The sequence below is a fragment of the Pan paniscus genome, chromosome 7 (genome assembly GCF_029289425.2).
Source record: "Pan paniscus chromosome 7, NHGRI_mPanPan1-v2.0_pri, whole genome shotgun sequence".
NCBI lineage: Eukaryota > Metazoa > Chordata > Mammalia > Primates > Hominidae > Pan > Pan paniscus.
Genome location: NC_073256.2, coordinates 141,908,994 through 141,925,309, shown reverse-complemented (window position 1 = coordinate 141,925,309; position 16,316 = coordinate 141,908,994). Strand labels below are relative to the sequence as shown.

The window sequence follows — 16,316 nt, the reverse complement described above, 5'->3', positions numbered from 1 at the left end:
ACAGTGAATTGCTGATGAAGATTTATTTTCATTAAAGTTTGTGTGTGTTTGCATTGATCTTTGCTGGGAATTTCAGTAATTATTTATGTAAGAAATTAAACAGTACATTACTATTAAAAGTTAAAGCTCGAAAGTTATAGACTACTACATTATGTTCTAATAATGGAAAACAATTTTGTGTTGAGATCTGCAGCTGGCTTTCTCTGGTAATCCAATTTATTCTCAGGTCATTTGATCCCTTGAAAACATGTGTTCACAGCATTATGTATACATATACACGTCATATCTGACTATGGACGAACGGTTTATTCTGTGACAGTCATACATCTCTGCAGGCAAAGAAACCGAGGCTCAAAGAAATTAGGAAACAGGTATAGAGTTTCTCCAAGTATGAGAACCCATGTCCTCTGGCTTCTCACTCTGTGATCTTTCTGCTGTTATACCACACTAAACTTCACACACTCAGTACAGTCAGCTAGCACAGCTAGGTCTCTGGGTTGGTTTTGTCACATATGTAAGAGCTTCTACCAGTGACTTTTCACAGGATGTCAGTGTAGCCCATTAAATCAGTTGCAAAATAGTATAGGAGTTTCTGTCCTTCTTCATTGTCTCATACCCTTAAAATTATTATGTTTCCAATTGCATTATTTTTGACTAAAATCTAGGGAAATAGAATCATGGAATTATGTATTTGCTCTAGAGTTCAGAGTTTAAATGTCTAAGATGCTTTCATATTTAAATTAATGGTTTAATTAACTTTAAAATTAATTAATATGCAAGGGAATATATGCATAGAGATTAAAAAGTCAAGTAGTACTAACAGATATGAACAAATATCAGAGTCCCCCCAGCATGACCTTACCCCAAGTCAGCTTTTGTAGCAGCAACAATTTTGCTATTTGTCACCATATTTCTAAATAATATCCATATACTATTGTCTCTTGATTCATCCCCTTTGTCTATTCTCATTGGGGTATATGAGCACATTAGTTCTTACATCCCGTACTAATCCCCTACCTCCATTCTCTGCATATCACTCTCAATGTCGTTATTTCAGAATTTTTGGTTATATGCATACTCAATGTTTTCATTATTATGTCTATATAAATGTTGTTTCCTTATTATGCCTATATAAGTATATAATTTCACAGTGCTATGCCAAGTATGAGAGGGTTTCAAGTTTTTTGTTTTTTGGTTTCTTTTTAAAGATAGGGACTTGCTTGCTCTGTAGCCCAAGCTGGAATGCAGTGGCGTGATCACAACTCTGCAGCCTTGACCTCCCAGGCTCAAGCAACCCTCCCACCTCAGCCTCCTGAGTAGCTGGTATTACTGGTGCATGCCACCACACCTGGCTATTTTTTAAATTTTTAGTTGAGACAGGGTCTTGCTATGTGCCTAGGCTGGGCTTCAAGTTTAAGAAAGCCAAGTAAATAAAAATATGAGGGAGGTTAATCCAGGAAAACAAAAAGTAGTACAAGAAAAGAAATGTTAAGCACAGTATACCACATGAGCAAACCTATGTAGATAATCTAATAGTTCCGTCAGTTGCAGACTCTTCCATGTGTTTCAATTTGGATTAGTTCCTATTTTTAGATCCCATGTATTCCTTGCGTGTTTGTTTTAGTGGAACACATTCTATAACATCCTCTGAGGATGTTTTCATGGGAATTAAGTTTCTTTTAAATACAAGCCAGTATTTCTATTTAATAAGGTTTCCCATTTAGTGATGAGCAACTACACGATTCTGAAGTCAAGTTTGAAATACATCTTCCCATTTTGAAAATGAATTTTTTTTCTGCTCTTCCTCTTACAAGTTAGCCTGGATAGTTAATGAAAGGGGAGAGAACCCCACTTTTTTTTTTTTTTTTTTTTTTTTTTTGAGAGGGACTCTCACTCAGTCGCCCAGGCTGGAGTGCAGTGGCACGATCTTGGCTCACTGCAGGCTCCGCCTCCCGGGTTCACGCCATTCTCCTGCCTCAGCTTCCCGAGTAGCTGGGATTACAGGTGCCCGCCACTACGCCTGGCTAGTTTTTTTGTTTTTGTATTTTTAGTAGAGACAGGGATTCACTGTGTTAGCCGGGATGGTCTCGACCTCCTGACCTCGTGATCTGCCTGTCTCGGCCTCCCAAAGTGCTGGGATTACAGGTGTGAGCCACCACACCCAGCCCCCCACTTTCAATGGATAGTTCTCTTGAATAAAATTCAAGATCAGAAATCATTTTCATTGAGAATTTATACCGTCCCATCAGTAGGTTCCAGTGTTGATGAAAAGTTGCTACTCTGATTCCTAATCCTTTACCTGTGACCTAGTTTTCTTCTCTTGTGAAAGGTTTTAGTTTTTCATCTCTGATGTGAAATTTCACAAAGATGTGTGTTGATGGTTTTCATCACTCCTGGTGTTGCTTTTTCATTAGCCCTTCCAGTGGGGGGCACATCTTTACCCGTCCTTGGAATTTGATTTTTCTCTTCTGTTCTTTTCTTGGGCATACTAGACTGATAACTCGTATTCTTTTTATTCTATTTCCATTGTTTCCCTCCTTCCAAAAAAAGTGCTATATTTTGTAACCCTTTTTATGAAATTTACTTCAACTTTTGTTTTCAATTTCTGAATACTCTATTTTTATACTGCAGTGTCTTCTCATCTCTCTAAAGACATGAATTATAGTTTAAAGTTACTTTCTGCTTGTCTTCCTGCATTTGTTTCCTCACAGTCACCTTTTCTTCTTTCCTTTGGTCTCTGTGATGATGGAAACTTTCTTCAAATGTCAGGCAGTCCTTCACTGTCTATTTAAAAAAAGAAAAAAAAAAAAAGCCATTTGGAAGCTCTCTAGAAGGCATTCCAGCAACTGGCAGGCTCAGATGGCCAACTGACTTTTTGCTAGGGATTCCCAAATGTCAGTTTGTAGAGATCTTTTTCTGGGTTGGTTCAGTTTCTCCAGAAAGGGATCCTGTGTTCTCTGCTGGAAAAGTGGGGAACAGTGGAGGGAAGGGGTTTGTAAATGTCCCTGACAGTGTTTTGGAGCAGGATGGGTTAGAGGATCTCACTGTTTAGTGGGCTGCCCCAGTCTCCATGCTCAGGCCTGTGCCTGACGCCTGTACTCCTCTGTGCTTGTTGTTCTCCAGCTGTTTCTGATGTGGGTTCTCTTGAGACCCAGCACCTCTTTCTCTGCACCAAGTCACAGATACATAACCTAGGAACACCATCTTCTCTTGGAGTTTTCTCAAACAATCTCCATTTCAGTCCCTGCCTTACTCCACTTTCTAGGGACCGTATCTACTTCTAGGTTTGTTTGTCTTTCTTTCCAGGCACATAGCATTTAAGTTACTTGGCACTTAAACACTGGTCTTTTATCATTTCTCTGTCCACTTTCAGCTTTATATGTTGTGATTTGGGGTAACATATGTCTCCTAGTTTCATTTTAAAAAATCCTGGTTTTCTCCTTGTAAGTTTGGTTTTTTTTTTTTTTTTTTTAAGAGAAGGAGGTAGAAGATCTTTATTTTACCAACTTAAAACCATAATTCTTAGTTTTTTTTTTTTGTTTTTTTTTTTTTTTTGAGACAGGGCTCAGTCTGCCTCTCAGGCTGGACGACTTACTGTAGCCCTGACCTCCTGGGCTCAAGCGATCCTCCCAAGTATAATAGCTGAGACCACAAGCTCCTATCACCATGCTTGGCTAATGTCTGTACTTTTTGTAGAGATGGGGTTTCACCATGTTGCCCAGGCTGGTCTCAAACTTCTGAGCTCAAGCTATCCACCTGCCTCTGCCTCCCAGAGTGCTTGGATTACAGGCATGAGCCACTGTACCTGGCTCCTGTCTTAGATATTTCTAAATGATCTTGAGTTCATTATGATGTTACTTTAAGCTAATCACAAAAGATTCTTTTCTCCTACATTAATATTAGCTTCAGAATTAATAGGTTAGTCATTAAAGTGGATGTTTATATTCTTATTTTCAAATCTAATTCATTATCATCTTAATCTGAGTCTCTGAGGTATGATAACTTAATCCACTTATAGTAGCATATTACATAAAGTCTTTGGTTCCTAAAAGTTAAATTAGAATTTTTCCCCCAAGAAAATGGGAAGATGGCCAGGCATTGTGGCTCACGCCTGTAATCCCAGCACTTTGGGAGGCTAAGGTGGGTGGTTCACAAGGTCAGGAGTTCAAGACCAGCCTGGCCAATATGGTGAAACCCCATCTCTACTAAAAATACAAAAATTAGCTGGGCATGGTGGCGGGCACCTGTAGTCCCAGCTACTCGGGAGGCTGAGGCAGGAGAATCACTTGAACCCGGGAGGCGGAGGTTTCAGTGAGCCGAAATCATGGCACTGCACTCCAGCCTGGGCGACAGAGCAGACTGTGTCTCAAAAAAAAAAAAGAACATGGGGGCCGGGCGCAGTGACTCACACCTGTAATCCCAGCACTTTGGGAGGCTGAGGCGGGCGGATCACAATGTCAAGAGATCGAGACCATCCTGGCTGACAAAGTGAAACCCTGTCTCTACTAAAAATACAAAAAAATTAGCCGGGTGTGGTGGCGGGCGCCTGTAGTCCCAGCTACTCGGGAGGCTGAAGCAGGAGAATGGCGTGAACCCGGGAGGCGGAGCTTGCAGTGAGCTGAGATCACCCACTGAACTCCAGCCTGGGCAACAGAGTGAGACTCCATCTCAAAAAAAAAGAAAATGGGAAGATGTATTTCAAACTTGACTTCAGAATCGTGTAGTTGCTCATCACTAAATGGGAAGCCTTATTAAATAGAAATACTGGCTTGTATTTAAAATGTTTATTAGTATATATATTTGGGCAAATTTTACAGTCATAGAATAGACACAGAAGAATATTAAGTTAATCAGACATGATTTAGTGAGATCAAAAATACAAATAATCTGAAAATTTAGTGAAAAGTTCTAAATATACTATCCATACCAAGCACATCAATATATTTTAGAAAATATCTGTATTGACCAAGCTGGCTGAAAATAAGAATTTTGTTTTTCTAGAGAGCACTAATTGCTACTTAATGTCAAACTAATGACATCTCACCCACCCCTCCTAAAATCCTACTAAAATAAAATTATAGATATTGAAAAAGGAAAGAATCTATAATAGCAAAGAAAAAGGGCCAGAGTTTTGCTAAGAAATGTTCTGTAGTTGGGTGAGCTCAGGAGTTCAAGTGATGGTCCTGCCACAGCATCCTCAGTAGCTAGAGCTGTAGGCGTAACCAGTCTGGGCAACATAATGAGACCCCCATCTCTTAAATTTAAAAAAAAAAAAGAGGCCAGGCACAGTGGCTCATGCCTGTAATCCCAGCACTTCAGGAGGCTGAGGCAGCAGATGACGAGGTCAGGAGTTCGAGACCAGTCTGGCCAACATAGTGAAGCCCTGTCTCTACTAAAAATAAAAAAAATTAGCTGGGTGTGGTGGTGTGCGCCTGTAATCTCAGCTACTTGGGAGGCTGAGGCAGGAGAATTGTGTGAACCCGGGAGGCAGAGGATGCAGTGAGCCGAGATTGCACCATTGCACTCCAGCCCAGGTGATAGTGAGAGACTCCGTCTGTTCTGTAGATTTCTGAAGACAGGTGAAACTGAAAGAGAAAGCTTAGATTATACCACTAAGGGGCCTCAGAAGAGATGGGAGCAAGTCTAGCAAAATCCAATAGGGGGGCTTTGGGCCTAGAATTAGTGTGAAATCGGACTAGAAATGATGATTAATTGAGGGCCTATATAGAGAAAAGATCTCACTCCCATATCCACTCCTGCGCATAGAGGACAAAAGCAGTAAACATTTACACAGGGGCCGGGGGTGGGGGTTTTCTTAAGAAAATTGAAAAAACTGTATGGTGAGGACTAGTGCTTGGAGTGCTTACATCAGTCCCCAAAGAAAAGCATTTAGAGAACCATGAGCCTAACAATTAGCTCCCTATACTGTTAGCTTTAAATGAAGTTTCATAATATACCCACTCCCACAAGAAGGTCCCACTAAGAATCCCCACTAGGAGAAGAGAACTGGCAGTAAAACAGGCCTGCTTTCACAAAAGCAAAGGAAATGCAACACTAGCAACCTCCCAAAATATAAATGGATATCCAAGGACCACCAGACAAATGAGGTGAACCAGAAGCATGAAAGAAAAAAGGCCAAGATAAATAGAAAAACTAACCCCAGTGAGACCCAACATAGTGGGATTTGAGATGTTACAGACATGAAATATGAACAGAATGCTAAAAGAACACAAAAGAATAAGAGCTCCTTAAAGATTATAAATAAATGGTGATGTTAAAGTAATAGCACCATTGGACGAAGCTAGGGAATCAACACTTGACAGAAAGATACATATTTTTTTTATACAAACTACATATATTTGAGCAATCAAGTAGTAGACATAGAGAATTTTCTTTTTATGGAAGTACTCTAATAAGTAAAGGGCTGATAGAATTATATCAGCATTTTCTAGCTCCTGGTGAATTATGCATTGGGCATCCATGGCTGCCTTAGATCACAAAAATACCACCAGATATACGCCTGTGGATGAAAGATCACACCACCACCTGTGAAATAGTCTTCCCCACAAAAAATCCAACCCAAATCCTATCCAGCCTGTAGATGGTACTCTAGATCTTCTATAAGAAATACAGAGAGCAGGCTGGTCACGGTGGCTTGTGCCTGTAATCCCAGCACTTTGGGAGGCCAAGGCAGGTGGATCACCTGAGGTAAGGAGTTCGAGACCAGCCTGGCCAACATGGTGAAACCCCCCTCTCTACTAAAAATACAAAAATGAGCCGGGCGTGGTGGCAGGCACCTGTAGTCCCAGCTACTTGGGAGGCTGAGGCAGGAGAATTGCTTGAACCTGGGAGGTGGATGTTGCAGCGAGCTGGGATTTTGCCAACGCACTCCAGCCTGGGCAACAGAGTGAGACTCCATCTCAAAAAAAAAAAAAAGAAGAAGAAGAAGGAAATACAGAGGGCAGAGGAACCTGTGAAACTGCAACGCAGATGAAATCAGCAAAATCAAGACTAGGGCACTCCACAGTGTGAACAGCTTGGTTTCTTCAACAGATAAATCTGAAGGGGGAAAAGATGCAGGAGATTTTAATAAGTTGAGACTTCAGAAGACAATGACCAATTGCAATGTGTGGGCCTCTCATTTGTGTCCTAATTTAATCAAACTTAGAATGTATGCCACTGAGACAACTGGAAATTTGAATACTAGAAGATTTGGGTTTTTCTTAAACAAGATAGTAGTATTGTGGTTGCATTTTTTAAAGAGAATCCTTATGCTCAGAGATACATGCTGAAACATCCTGAATTAAATGCTGAAATAAATATTAAAACTGTCCATCTGGAATTTCCTTTTAAGATAATACAGGAGAGGATAGGGGTAAGTGGATGGAACTGGATTGGCCATGTATTGATTGATGGGGCTGGGTGATAACTATATGAGAGGTCCATATTACCTAATTTAATGTGTATCTTAAATTCTTTGTAATGCTGAAATTAAAAATGCTACATAAGGAAGCAACCAAGATGTTCCTCAGTAGGTGAATGGATAAACTGTGGTATGTCCAGTGGAATATTATTCAGTGCCAAAATAAATGAACTATCAAGCATGAAAAACATGGGATTTTAATGTGTATTTACAAGTGAAAGAAGGCAGCCTGAAAAAGACTACATACTGTGTAATTCAAACTATGTGACAGTCTGGAAAAGGCAAAACTATGGAGACTGTCGAAAGATAAGGGGTTAGAGGGAAGGAGGGATGAATAGGCAGACCACAGATTTTTAAGACCGTGAAACTATTCAGTATGATACCACAATGGTAGATACGTGTCATTGCATATTTGTCCAGACCCACAGAACACATGACACCAAGTGAACCCTGATGTAAACTGTGGGTTTTGGGTGACAGTTTTGTGTCAAGGTAGGTTCATCAATGACAAACGTACCTACCACTATGGTGTAGAATTTTGAGAGTGGGAGCATATGGTTGGGGAATCTCTGTACTTTTTATTGCTGTAAACCTAAAACTGCTCTAAAAATTAATTTAAAATAAATTTGTGATTAGAGAAATTGTGTTTTTAAAGTAATATAAGAACAGTATTAGTTGTCATCACATTATATGCTACACCATCCCAAACCTCACTGCCACATTACAGGAAGCATTTATGTTTGCATTCATGGATCTTTGAGTCAGCTGGGTTTTGGCTGATAGAGGCTGCCACAGGCAGCCATAGCAAGTCTTGAGGCCAACGCCAGATTCAAGGAATAGAGTTCATCCTACAAAGAAACCATGGCAAGGGTGCAGATACATAATTCTGCTAAAGTAGAGTGAAGAATCTGTCTTGGGCTAAAAATGGAAAATTGAGGAAATGAACGTTTACAGCCTTAGAAGCACCTCTAAGTTACGCAAATTACTCAGAAGCAGATGAATTCTTTTAAAAAGTTAAATTTTACTTAGACTGATACAGAACGCTATTGGAAACCAACTAATAAGCATGGAAAATTGCATTCCCGGAAGGCAGATTGGGTTAAAATAGATGTTAATCTGGATTGTTGAAGCATGGAGGTGTGCAAATACTTTCCAAAGTATACTGAAAACAAAATGTTATGGGGTTTTGGGTTGGTTTTGTAGCATTTTGGACAAGTTGTGATATGAAAAAAGGTATTCGTTAATTGCTGCCTTTTAAAATAAATATATGTATACACTTTTTTTAAGCTCACTGAAAACTGAAGCTAATTTGGAAGTTTTGAAGTCAATTCCTAGTGAAAAATTAATGATTGAGACAGGTAAGTTTGTTTTCAGAACTTTGTTTCATATTAAACCATACCAAACAAAAAGGAAAGCTGGAGAAAGAAATTTGACTTCAAACTTTAAGTGAACAAGTATTTTAAAACAGCATGCTCAACCTCAACAATTATGTTTTCCAGAAGATCTTTGGGGGTTATTAATGGAAAAACATATGCAAATGACTTTTTTCAATTTAGAAGTTTACTATGTCTAAGCACTTAGAAAATGAGATGCCAGAATATAACTCAGGAGGTTGTAGTTACGAGTACTTAGCTAAACAAGGGGTCTTGACTAAGCACATCACACTTCCAAGTTTCAAAATCTGTTCAGAATTTTGTTTACACAGTGTCTTTATAATGGCTTAATTCTACAGCACTTTGTACAGTGCAACAATTTATATTGGTTTAGTATAAGAATTTTAGAATCCGTTGCCTCTTAAAACAAGGTGAGGCCGGGCGCGGTGGCTCACGCCTGTATTCCCAGCACTTTGGGAGGCCGAGGTGGGCGGATCACCTGAGGTCAGAAGTTCAAGACCAACCTGACCAACATGGAGAAACCACATCTCTACTAAAAATACAAAGTTATCTAGGCATGGTGGCACATGCCTGTAATCCTAGCTACTTAGGAGGCTGTGGCAGGAGAATTGCTTGAACCCAGGAGGCAGAGGTTGCGGTGAGCCAAGATCACGCCATTGCACTCCAGCCTGGGCAACAAGGGCGAAACTCAGTCTCAAAAAAACAAACAAACAAACAAAAAATACAAAAAATTAGCTGGGTGTGGTGGCACTTGCCTGTAGTCCCAGCTACTCAGGAGCCTGAGGCACGAGAATTGTTTGAACCCGGGAGGCAGAGGTTGCAGTGAGCCGAGATTGTGCTACTGTACTCCAGCCTTGGAGACAGAGTGAGACTCCGTCTCAAAAAAATAATAAGGTGAAAAGCTAAAACTTTTATCTAAACCCTGTCAAGGCTCTCCTTATACCATGGACTTTAGGAAAGTCAAGACTGAGCCATTCTGGAGAAATCACATTCATTTCCTTGGGCAGTCAGGAAAACAAAATATTTGATTAAAAGTACAATGCTTGCAAAATGTGTAATTCTTTATTAAAAAATATTCAAAACCAGTTTCACATTCAGTAGAGATAGAAATTTGTTTAACTTATGCAAACCTCACTACATGCATAGCGAAAAAGATTTTGAAAACTGAAAAAAAAACTGTTTAACTTAAATGTTTTCATGTTGTTATACAATTGTATTTAAGGTTTAGGTCTTTTTTTTAAAGCATGCTGCACACCAACAATGTTAGCAGAAAAAAGGAATAGAAGTGAGTCTTAGAAGGTATTTAAGATGCAATTCAAGATTTTATCTTGTGCTTTTCTTAGAACTGTTTTCTGTTGCAATAACTGTGCCATTTTGGAAGCTGAATCATGGTTTATCATTTAGAGGTTATATATTAGATAATGGTCATAAAAAATTTTTAAAAATGTAAACCCCTTACGAGACACTTTCTTTGCTTAACTAGATGCACCTTGGTGTGGAGTCAAAAGTACACATGCTGGATCAAAATATATAAGAACTGCATTTCCTACCAAAAAGAAGTGGGAAAGTGGGCACTGCTTAAAAGACAGAAATGAACCCTGCCATATAATGTGAGTATTTTGCTTTCATGGTCTTCAAAATCATTAGTTAACCACCAGATGCCACTTATAAAATTAACGCAAGGGACAGAATTAAAATTTTGCAAAATCCAAGTGAAGTTCAGGTTCAAGACCACCATATTAATGCAGTGATTTGGAGGAATTTGCATACCTGGTTTAAGTTCCATTCTCACTGCAGCTTCCTGCTACTCTTTGGTAACAAGAAAGCCTTAGCAGAATATTTTGGATTTAAATGATTTGACAGCCTCTATAAATCTAAGAAATAACACATTTCTTTAAGCCTCAGAACAAAAGGATAAGTGATCTTAAGGACAAACCCCTTTTTTCCTACCCCCTTTTTCCAATCAAAGGGGGTGGGACTTTAACGCGTTTTATTTCCTAAAAAAGCAGCAGATCAGAATCATCTTTTAAATGGTGATATATATAGCACAAGTGAAAAGAGGGGCTATTACCCATCTGTCAAAGAGCTGTAAAGGTAACAAACAGGAGAAGGTGGTTATATCATTTTAATGGGTACATAATCCAATTTCTTTTGTTTGCACAAACAGATAATTTAAATTAATCTAGATTATATCAGTCTTATATGATTTACCAATTCAGACAATTGGGCATACTTATAACACATTCACAAAAACTAATTGGTACTGTGTCTTCATGAGGGGTAAAAAAGAAAACAAAATAGGTTGTTGCTTTTAAGACTATTCATTGCATATGCACCATCTTTTTTTTCAGTAGTTTTTAACAGGAAAAGAGTATTAGAAGATAAGCCAGATAAGAACAGTGAAGAATTATTCTATAAAAATATGTTTGAAAGGTTCTTTTCCTTTATTAACATGCTTGAGCTGACAAAGTCTTTAAAACTGAAGCAGCCAGGCATGGTGGCCTGCGCCTGTATCCCAGCTACTTGGGAAGACTGCTTGAGCTCAGGAGTTCAAGATCAGCTCAGGCAACATAGGGAGACCCCTGTCTCTAAAGAAATAAAGAAAATTTTAAAAAATAAAGAAATGTAAGTACTTGCAAATTCAGTGATGAGACAGTATTTCTAAATCTTTTTTTTTTTTTTTTTTTTTTTTTTGAGACCATCTTGCTCTGTTGCCCAGGCTGGAGTGCAGTGGAGTGATCTTGGCTCACTGCAATCTCCGCCTCCTGGGTTCAAGCAATTCTTCTGCCTCAGCCTCCCAAGTAGCTGGAACTATAGGCACATGCCACCACACTCAGTTAATTTTTGTATTTTTAGTAGAGATGGGGTTTTGCCATGTTGGCCAGGCTGGTCTCAAACTCCTGACCTCAGCCTCCCAAAGTGATAGGATTACAGGCGTGAGCTACCACACCCAGCCAATTTTTGGGGGAACTAAAAGGACACTAGAGAAAAGAAACTGGTATTTTGACAGCAGCCAGCTTAAGGAAGTAGTTGCCAACAGTGTATCCAAGTAAGTTTTTTATATTTCCTTAATCTTATGTAAGATTATAGCTGTTGACTTTAGCTGTTGACTTTAGCTATATATTTGCAAGACAAAATTTCAAGGTGTTTTTAAATGTAGACTGTTTAAGAACTATGAAGGCTGGCCAGGCATGGTGGCTCACATCTGTAATCCCAGCACTTTGGGAGGCCAAGGCAGGCGGATCACCTGAGGTCAGGAGCTCGAGACCAGCCTGGCCAACATGGTGAAATCCTGTCTCTACTAAAAATACAAAAATTAGCCAGGCGTCATGGCGGATGCCCGTAATGCCAGCTACTCAGGAGGCTGAGGCAGGAGAATCGCTTGAACCTGGGAGGCGGAGGTTGCAGTGAGCAGAGACCACACCATTGCACTCTAGCCTGGGCGACAAAAGTGAAAATACATCTCAAAAAAAAAAAAAAGAACTGCGAAGGCTTCATCAATACTTGTTCTTCAGTTAGTTGCAGAGCTTAGGAAAATCTAGCATCTGCAAGCTGAAAAGATTTAAACCACATTTAAAAAATACACAATCCTCTAATCTACTGCTAATTATGAGTTGGCAAGTTAATTGCTACTTGCAAAGTCATTTTCTCAACCTCCATTCTGTTAACAGTTTTACATTCTAATTATTTTTATAGAGGTCTTTTAGATATACATTGTTTGCAACAGATGTTTTGGAGCCCCTGCCATGTCAGGAAAGGTACAAGTTACTAAGGCTACACAGAAGAACCAAGACAGTCCCTGTCTTTATCCATCCACCAGATGAATAGGTACACTGTGCCTGGCACTTTAGATAAGGCATTCAGTGAGTCAGGTGAGGACCCCTGCCCTCCTGGAGCACATAAGCAGACAGAGTCCAAGATAGTAGTGCTGTTATACAAGTAGGACTCTATGACCAGGACCATGGGGCACATCAACTGTCTGCTTTGAGGGGAAACAGGAGAGAGTTATACCAAGGTGACATTTCAGTTGTTTACCCATGACTGGGAGTTAGGCCAGAGAAAGACAAACAAACACCTTAAGCAAAGGCAGACTGCAGAAGGGCCTGGCTAATCCAGCGGAACAAGTGTGGCAGAAAGTAGGATGCACAGTGTAAGCAGAAGTCAAGTCTGGGAAGGTAGAGTGAGCCCAGATTGTGAGGGCTCTTATATGCCAGCATTTTGCTTAGATTTTATCACTACCCAAAGGATTTTAAGCAGGAGAGTGGCAATTATTTTTTTTAAAGCTATAACTTGTATCAGTATGGGGAAGGGCTGGAAAGGAGATAGGGCAGGAATCATGCAGATCTTGCAAGACTTTAAAAACCTTTGCCTGGCTGGGCACAGTGGCTCACACCTGTAATCCTACATTTTGGGAGGCCGAGGCAGGCAGATCAGTTGAGGTCAGGAGTTCAAAACCAGCCTGGCCAACGTGGAGAAACCCTGTCTCTACTAAAAATACAAAAAAATAGCCGGGCATGGTGGTGGGCGCCTGTAATCCCAGCTACTTGGGAGGCTGAGGCAGGAGAATCACTTGAATCTGAGAGGCAGAGGTTGTAGTGAGCCAAGATCACACCACTGTGTGATCACACACAGTGAGCCAAGATCACACCACTGCACTCCAGCTTGGGCCACAGTGTAAGACTCTCTCAAAAAAAAAAAAAAAAAAACCTGTGCTTACTGTAAAAGTGCCACATTAAACAAAAGCCACTAAATTCTCAGGGACATTAAACAACTTTATATTCATTTTGGAATAACTGCAGCTTTGACCACTGAAGATGTATGGAAATAGCATGGCTTGGCTACAGAAGGGTTATTCAAAGAAAGATTTCCATAAACTGCATTATCAAACAGTAAAATAGGATGTCCTAAGCTCCAACAGATTTTTTTTTTCTTTTTTCTTTTTTTTTGGAGAGAGAGTCTCGCTCTGTTGCCCAGGCTGGAGCGCAGTGGCACAATCTCAGCTCACTGCAACCTCCACCTCCCAGGTTCAAGCAATTCTCCTGCCTCAGCCTCCCGAGTAGCTGGGACTACAGGCGTCCACCACCATGCCCGGCTAATTTTTTTTGTTTTACTAGAAATAGGGTTTCACCATATTGCCCACACTGGTCTCGAACTCTTGAGTTCAATCTGCCTGCCTCAGCCTCCCAAAGTGCTGTGATTACAGGCATGAGCCACTGGGCCCAGCCCAATAGATTTCTTATAAGCGATTTCAATAAAATGAACTTGCTATGCAATATAATCTTAGCAAAGCTGCTGTGACCTTCAAAACTGTGTCATCAGCAGCATTAATCAAGAGTTCCAATTCTGAGAAGTGCATACAGAGGGACATTCAGTAGTTTCCTAAGAAAAATGGATTTTCACTGTCTTAATTTAAATGTTAATAGATTTGCTTTTAGCGTATCTTGACTGTCAGATAAAATTTTAGTGTAGTGTTTGCTTAGTATAAACATCAAGCAAGGCTTTTGTGTCACATTACAAAACAATTTTTTAAATTCCCATTAATCTTAGATCTCCATCCTTAATTCCTTTAGGTGTTAACATTTAAGATACTCACTAAGGGAACAAAAAGCTTAGGCAAAGAATATTTAAATGTTCAATTTGGACTTTGGAACTTTCTAATTCATGTATTAAAAATCTTCCACTTATATATAATAAGTATGGAGACACTACAGATCATCATTACTGTAAGCACAGAAACTGAAAGATGTGGCCAGGCGCGGTGGCTCACACCTGTAATCCCAGCACTTTGGGAGGCCCAGGCGGGTGGATCACGAGGTCAGGAGTTCAAGACCACGCCAGCCAACATAGTGAAACCCCGTCTCTACTAAAAATACAAAAATTAGCTGGGTGTGATGGCAGGTGCCTGTAATCCCAGCTACTCAGGAGGCTGAGGCAGGAGAATCACTTGAACCCGGGCGGCAGAGGTTGCAGTGAGCCGAGATCGTGCCACTGCACTCCAGCCTGAGCAACAGAGTAAGACGCCGTCTCAAAAAAGAAAGAAAAAAGAAAAAAAAAAAGAAAGGAAAGAAAAAGAAAGGAAAGGAAGGGAGGGAAGGGAAGGAAGAGAGAGAGAGAGAGAGAGAGAAAGAAACTGAAGGATGGACACCTGGGCTTATTTCTCTCGCAAAGGTAGAGGTACAGAAAGCCCTCGCCCTCAATAACCACACATTTTTCCAAGTAAATAGTACTTTTGCAGCAACCTAATACCTTCATTTGCTGTCTCTCAAGGACTAGTTCTCTAGCAGTAGATTTCCAACTGTGGCCGCTGTCCCACAGTACAAATTACGTTGTGACTTAGGACACACATACATAATAAAACCTAACAAAAAATGGAACAGTACTTACCCTTACTGAGTACAATGTACTTGTCAATGTTTAAAATGCTCATCGTGACCCACTAATGAACATGCTATGACTCACAATTGAAAAGGACTCTTCATTTCCACTCGGTTAATGCTATAATTGGTGAACATAATACAGATGGCTGCTTTAATAATTTACTTGAACCTGGTTCTTAGCTCTAGTTATATGCAAGACAGTCCATAAATCTGTTTCCAGTTACTGGCAGTAAGTTTTTCTATTGATATTGCTGAAAAACTTAATAACTGTTAAGCTTTATTATATTAAAGGTGCTCCAATATTTTCCTTTGTGTGGAAAAATATTATATAGCTTTAGAACTAAATGTATACTTGGAGATTTAACCATTTTTGTTTTTGTTTTGTTTTAGTCAAATATTGGAGATAATGTCAGCAGTGAGAGATGAGGATCCACTGGAATTAGCCAATACACTATATAACAATACTATTAAAGTATTTTTTCCTGGAATATAATTGGTATATGTCTTCCACTTTCCATCATGTATGTAAAATTTCATAGTAAAACTTCCTGATAGTTTCAATAAAGAAATTATCTGCAAGTTGTCTAAAGAAATACTATATATCGGTACACACCATTCCCCACCATTCCCCTTCTTTTTCTCGTAAAATCAGATCAGGATGTTTTTATATCATTGAGTATCTTAGTTTAAAACAATTTAAAAAAAACTATTTTTGTTTTGTAATATCTTCAAAAGAATGAAAGGACAATTTTATGACAATACTGCAGACACAGAATGGCTAACAAATATACAATTTTACATAAAAAACATTTAGCACATTCTGGTTTATATCAAAGTTTAGTTGATACAGTTTGTCAACCCTCAGTCTCTCTCTGAATCAGGACTTTCAAACTCAGCTCAATTACACTGCTACTCAAGTTTCAAAAAAGGTCCTCAGTTGCTTCTGGCAGCTAATTTTTTCTTTAGTTTTAAAAATACTCTCTCATGTCCTTTATCCTCTGGTCAAATTATTTTATTTCCTTGACTTTAATGTGGTTTCCTGATTTGCATTTTCATTCTCCCACCCATTTCTAAAGAAAAACTGAGGTCCAAAGTTACATTATATCATTTCATTGAAGAATA

The 16,316-nt window shown here is 39.4% G+C and overlaps 1 protein-coding gene across 5 annotated transcripts in view; it reads left to right on the top strand.

Moving 5' to 3' along the window:
* TATDN1 (TatD DNase domain containing 1) overlaps positions 1-15,773 on the top strand; it is a 51,236-nt gene extending 35,463 nt beyond the window's left edge. For 3 of the 5 annotated variants that reach the window (XM_003820466.5, XM_034966576.4, XM_034966575.4), the window contains 4 exons: positions 260-371; positions 8,711-8,781; positions 10,301-10,427; positions 15,585-15,773. In XM_003820466.5, coding sequence (XP_003820514.2) covers positions 260-371; positions 8,711-8,781; positions 10,301-10,427; positions 15,585-15,687 — 413 coding nt within the window. In that variant the 3' untranslated portion in view covers positions 15,688-15,773. The remainder of the gene's footprint in view (positions 1-259; positions 372-8,710; positions 8,782-10,300; positions 10,428-15,584) is intronic. The other 2 variants (XM_003820465.6, XM_063606891.1) reach the window with 1 other exon arrangement.
* The last annotated feature ends 543 nt before the right edge of the window (positions 15,774-16,316 follow it).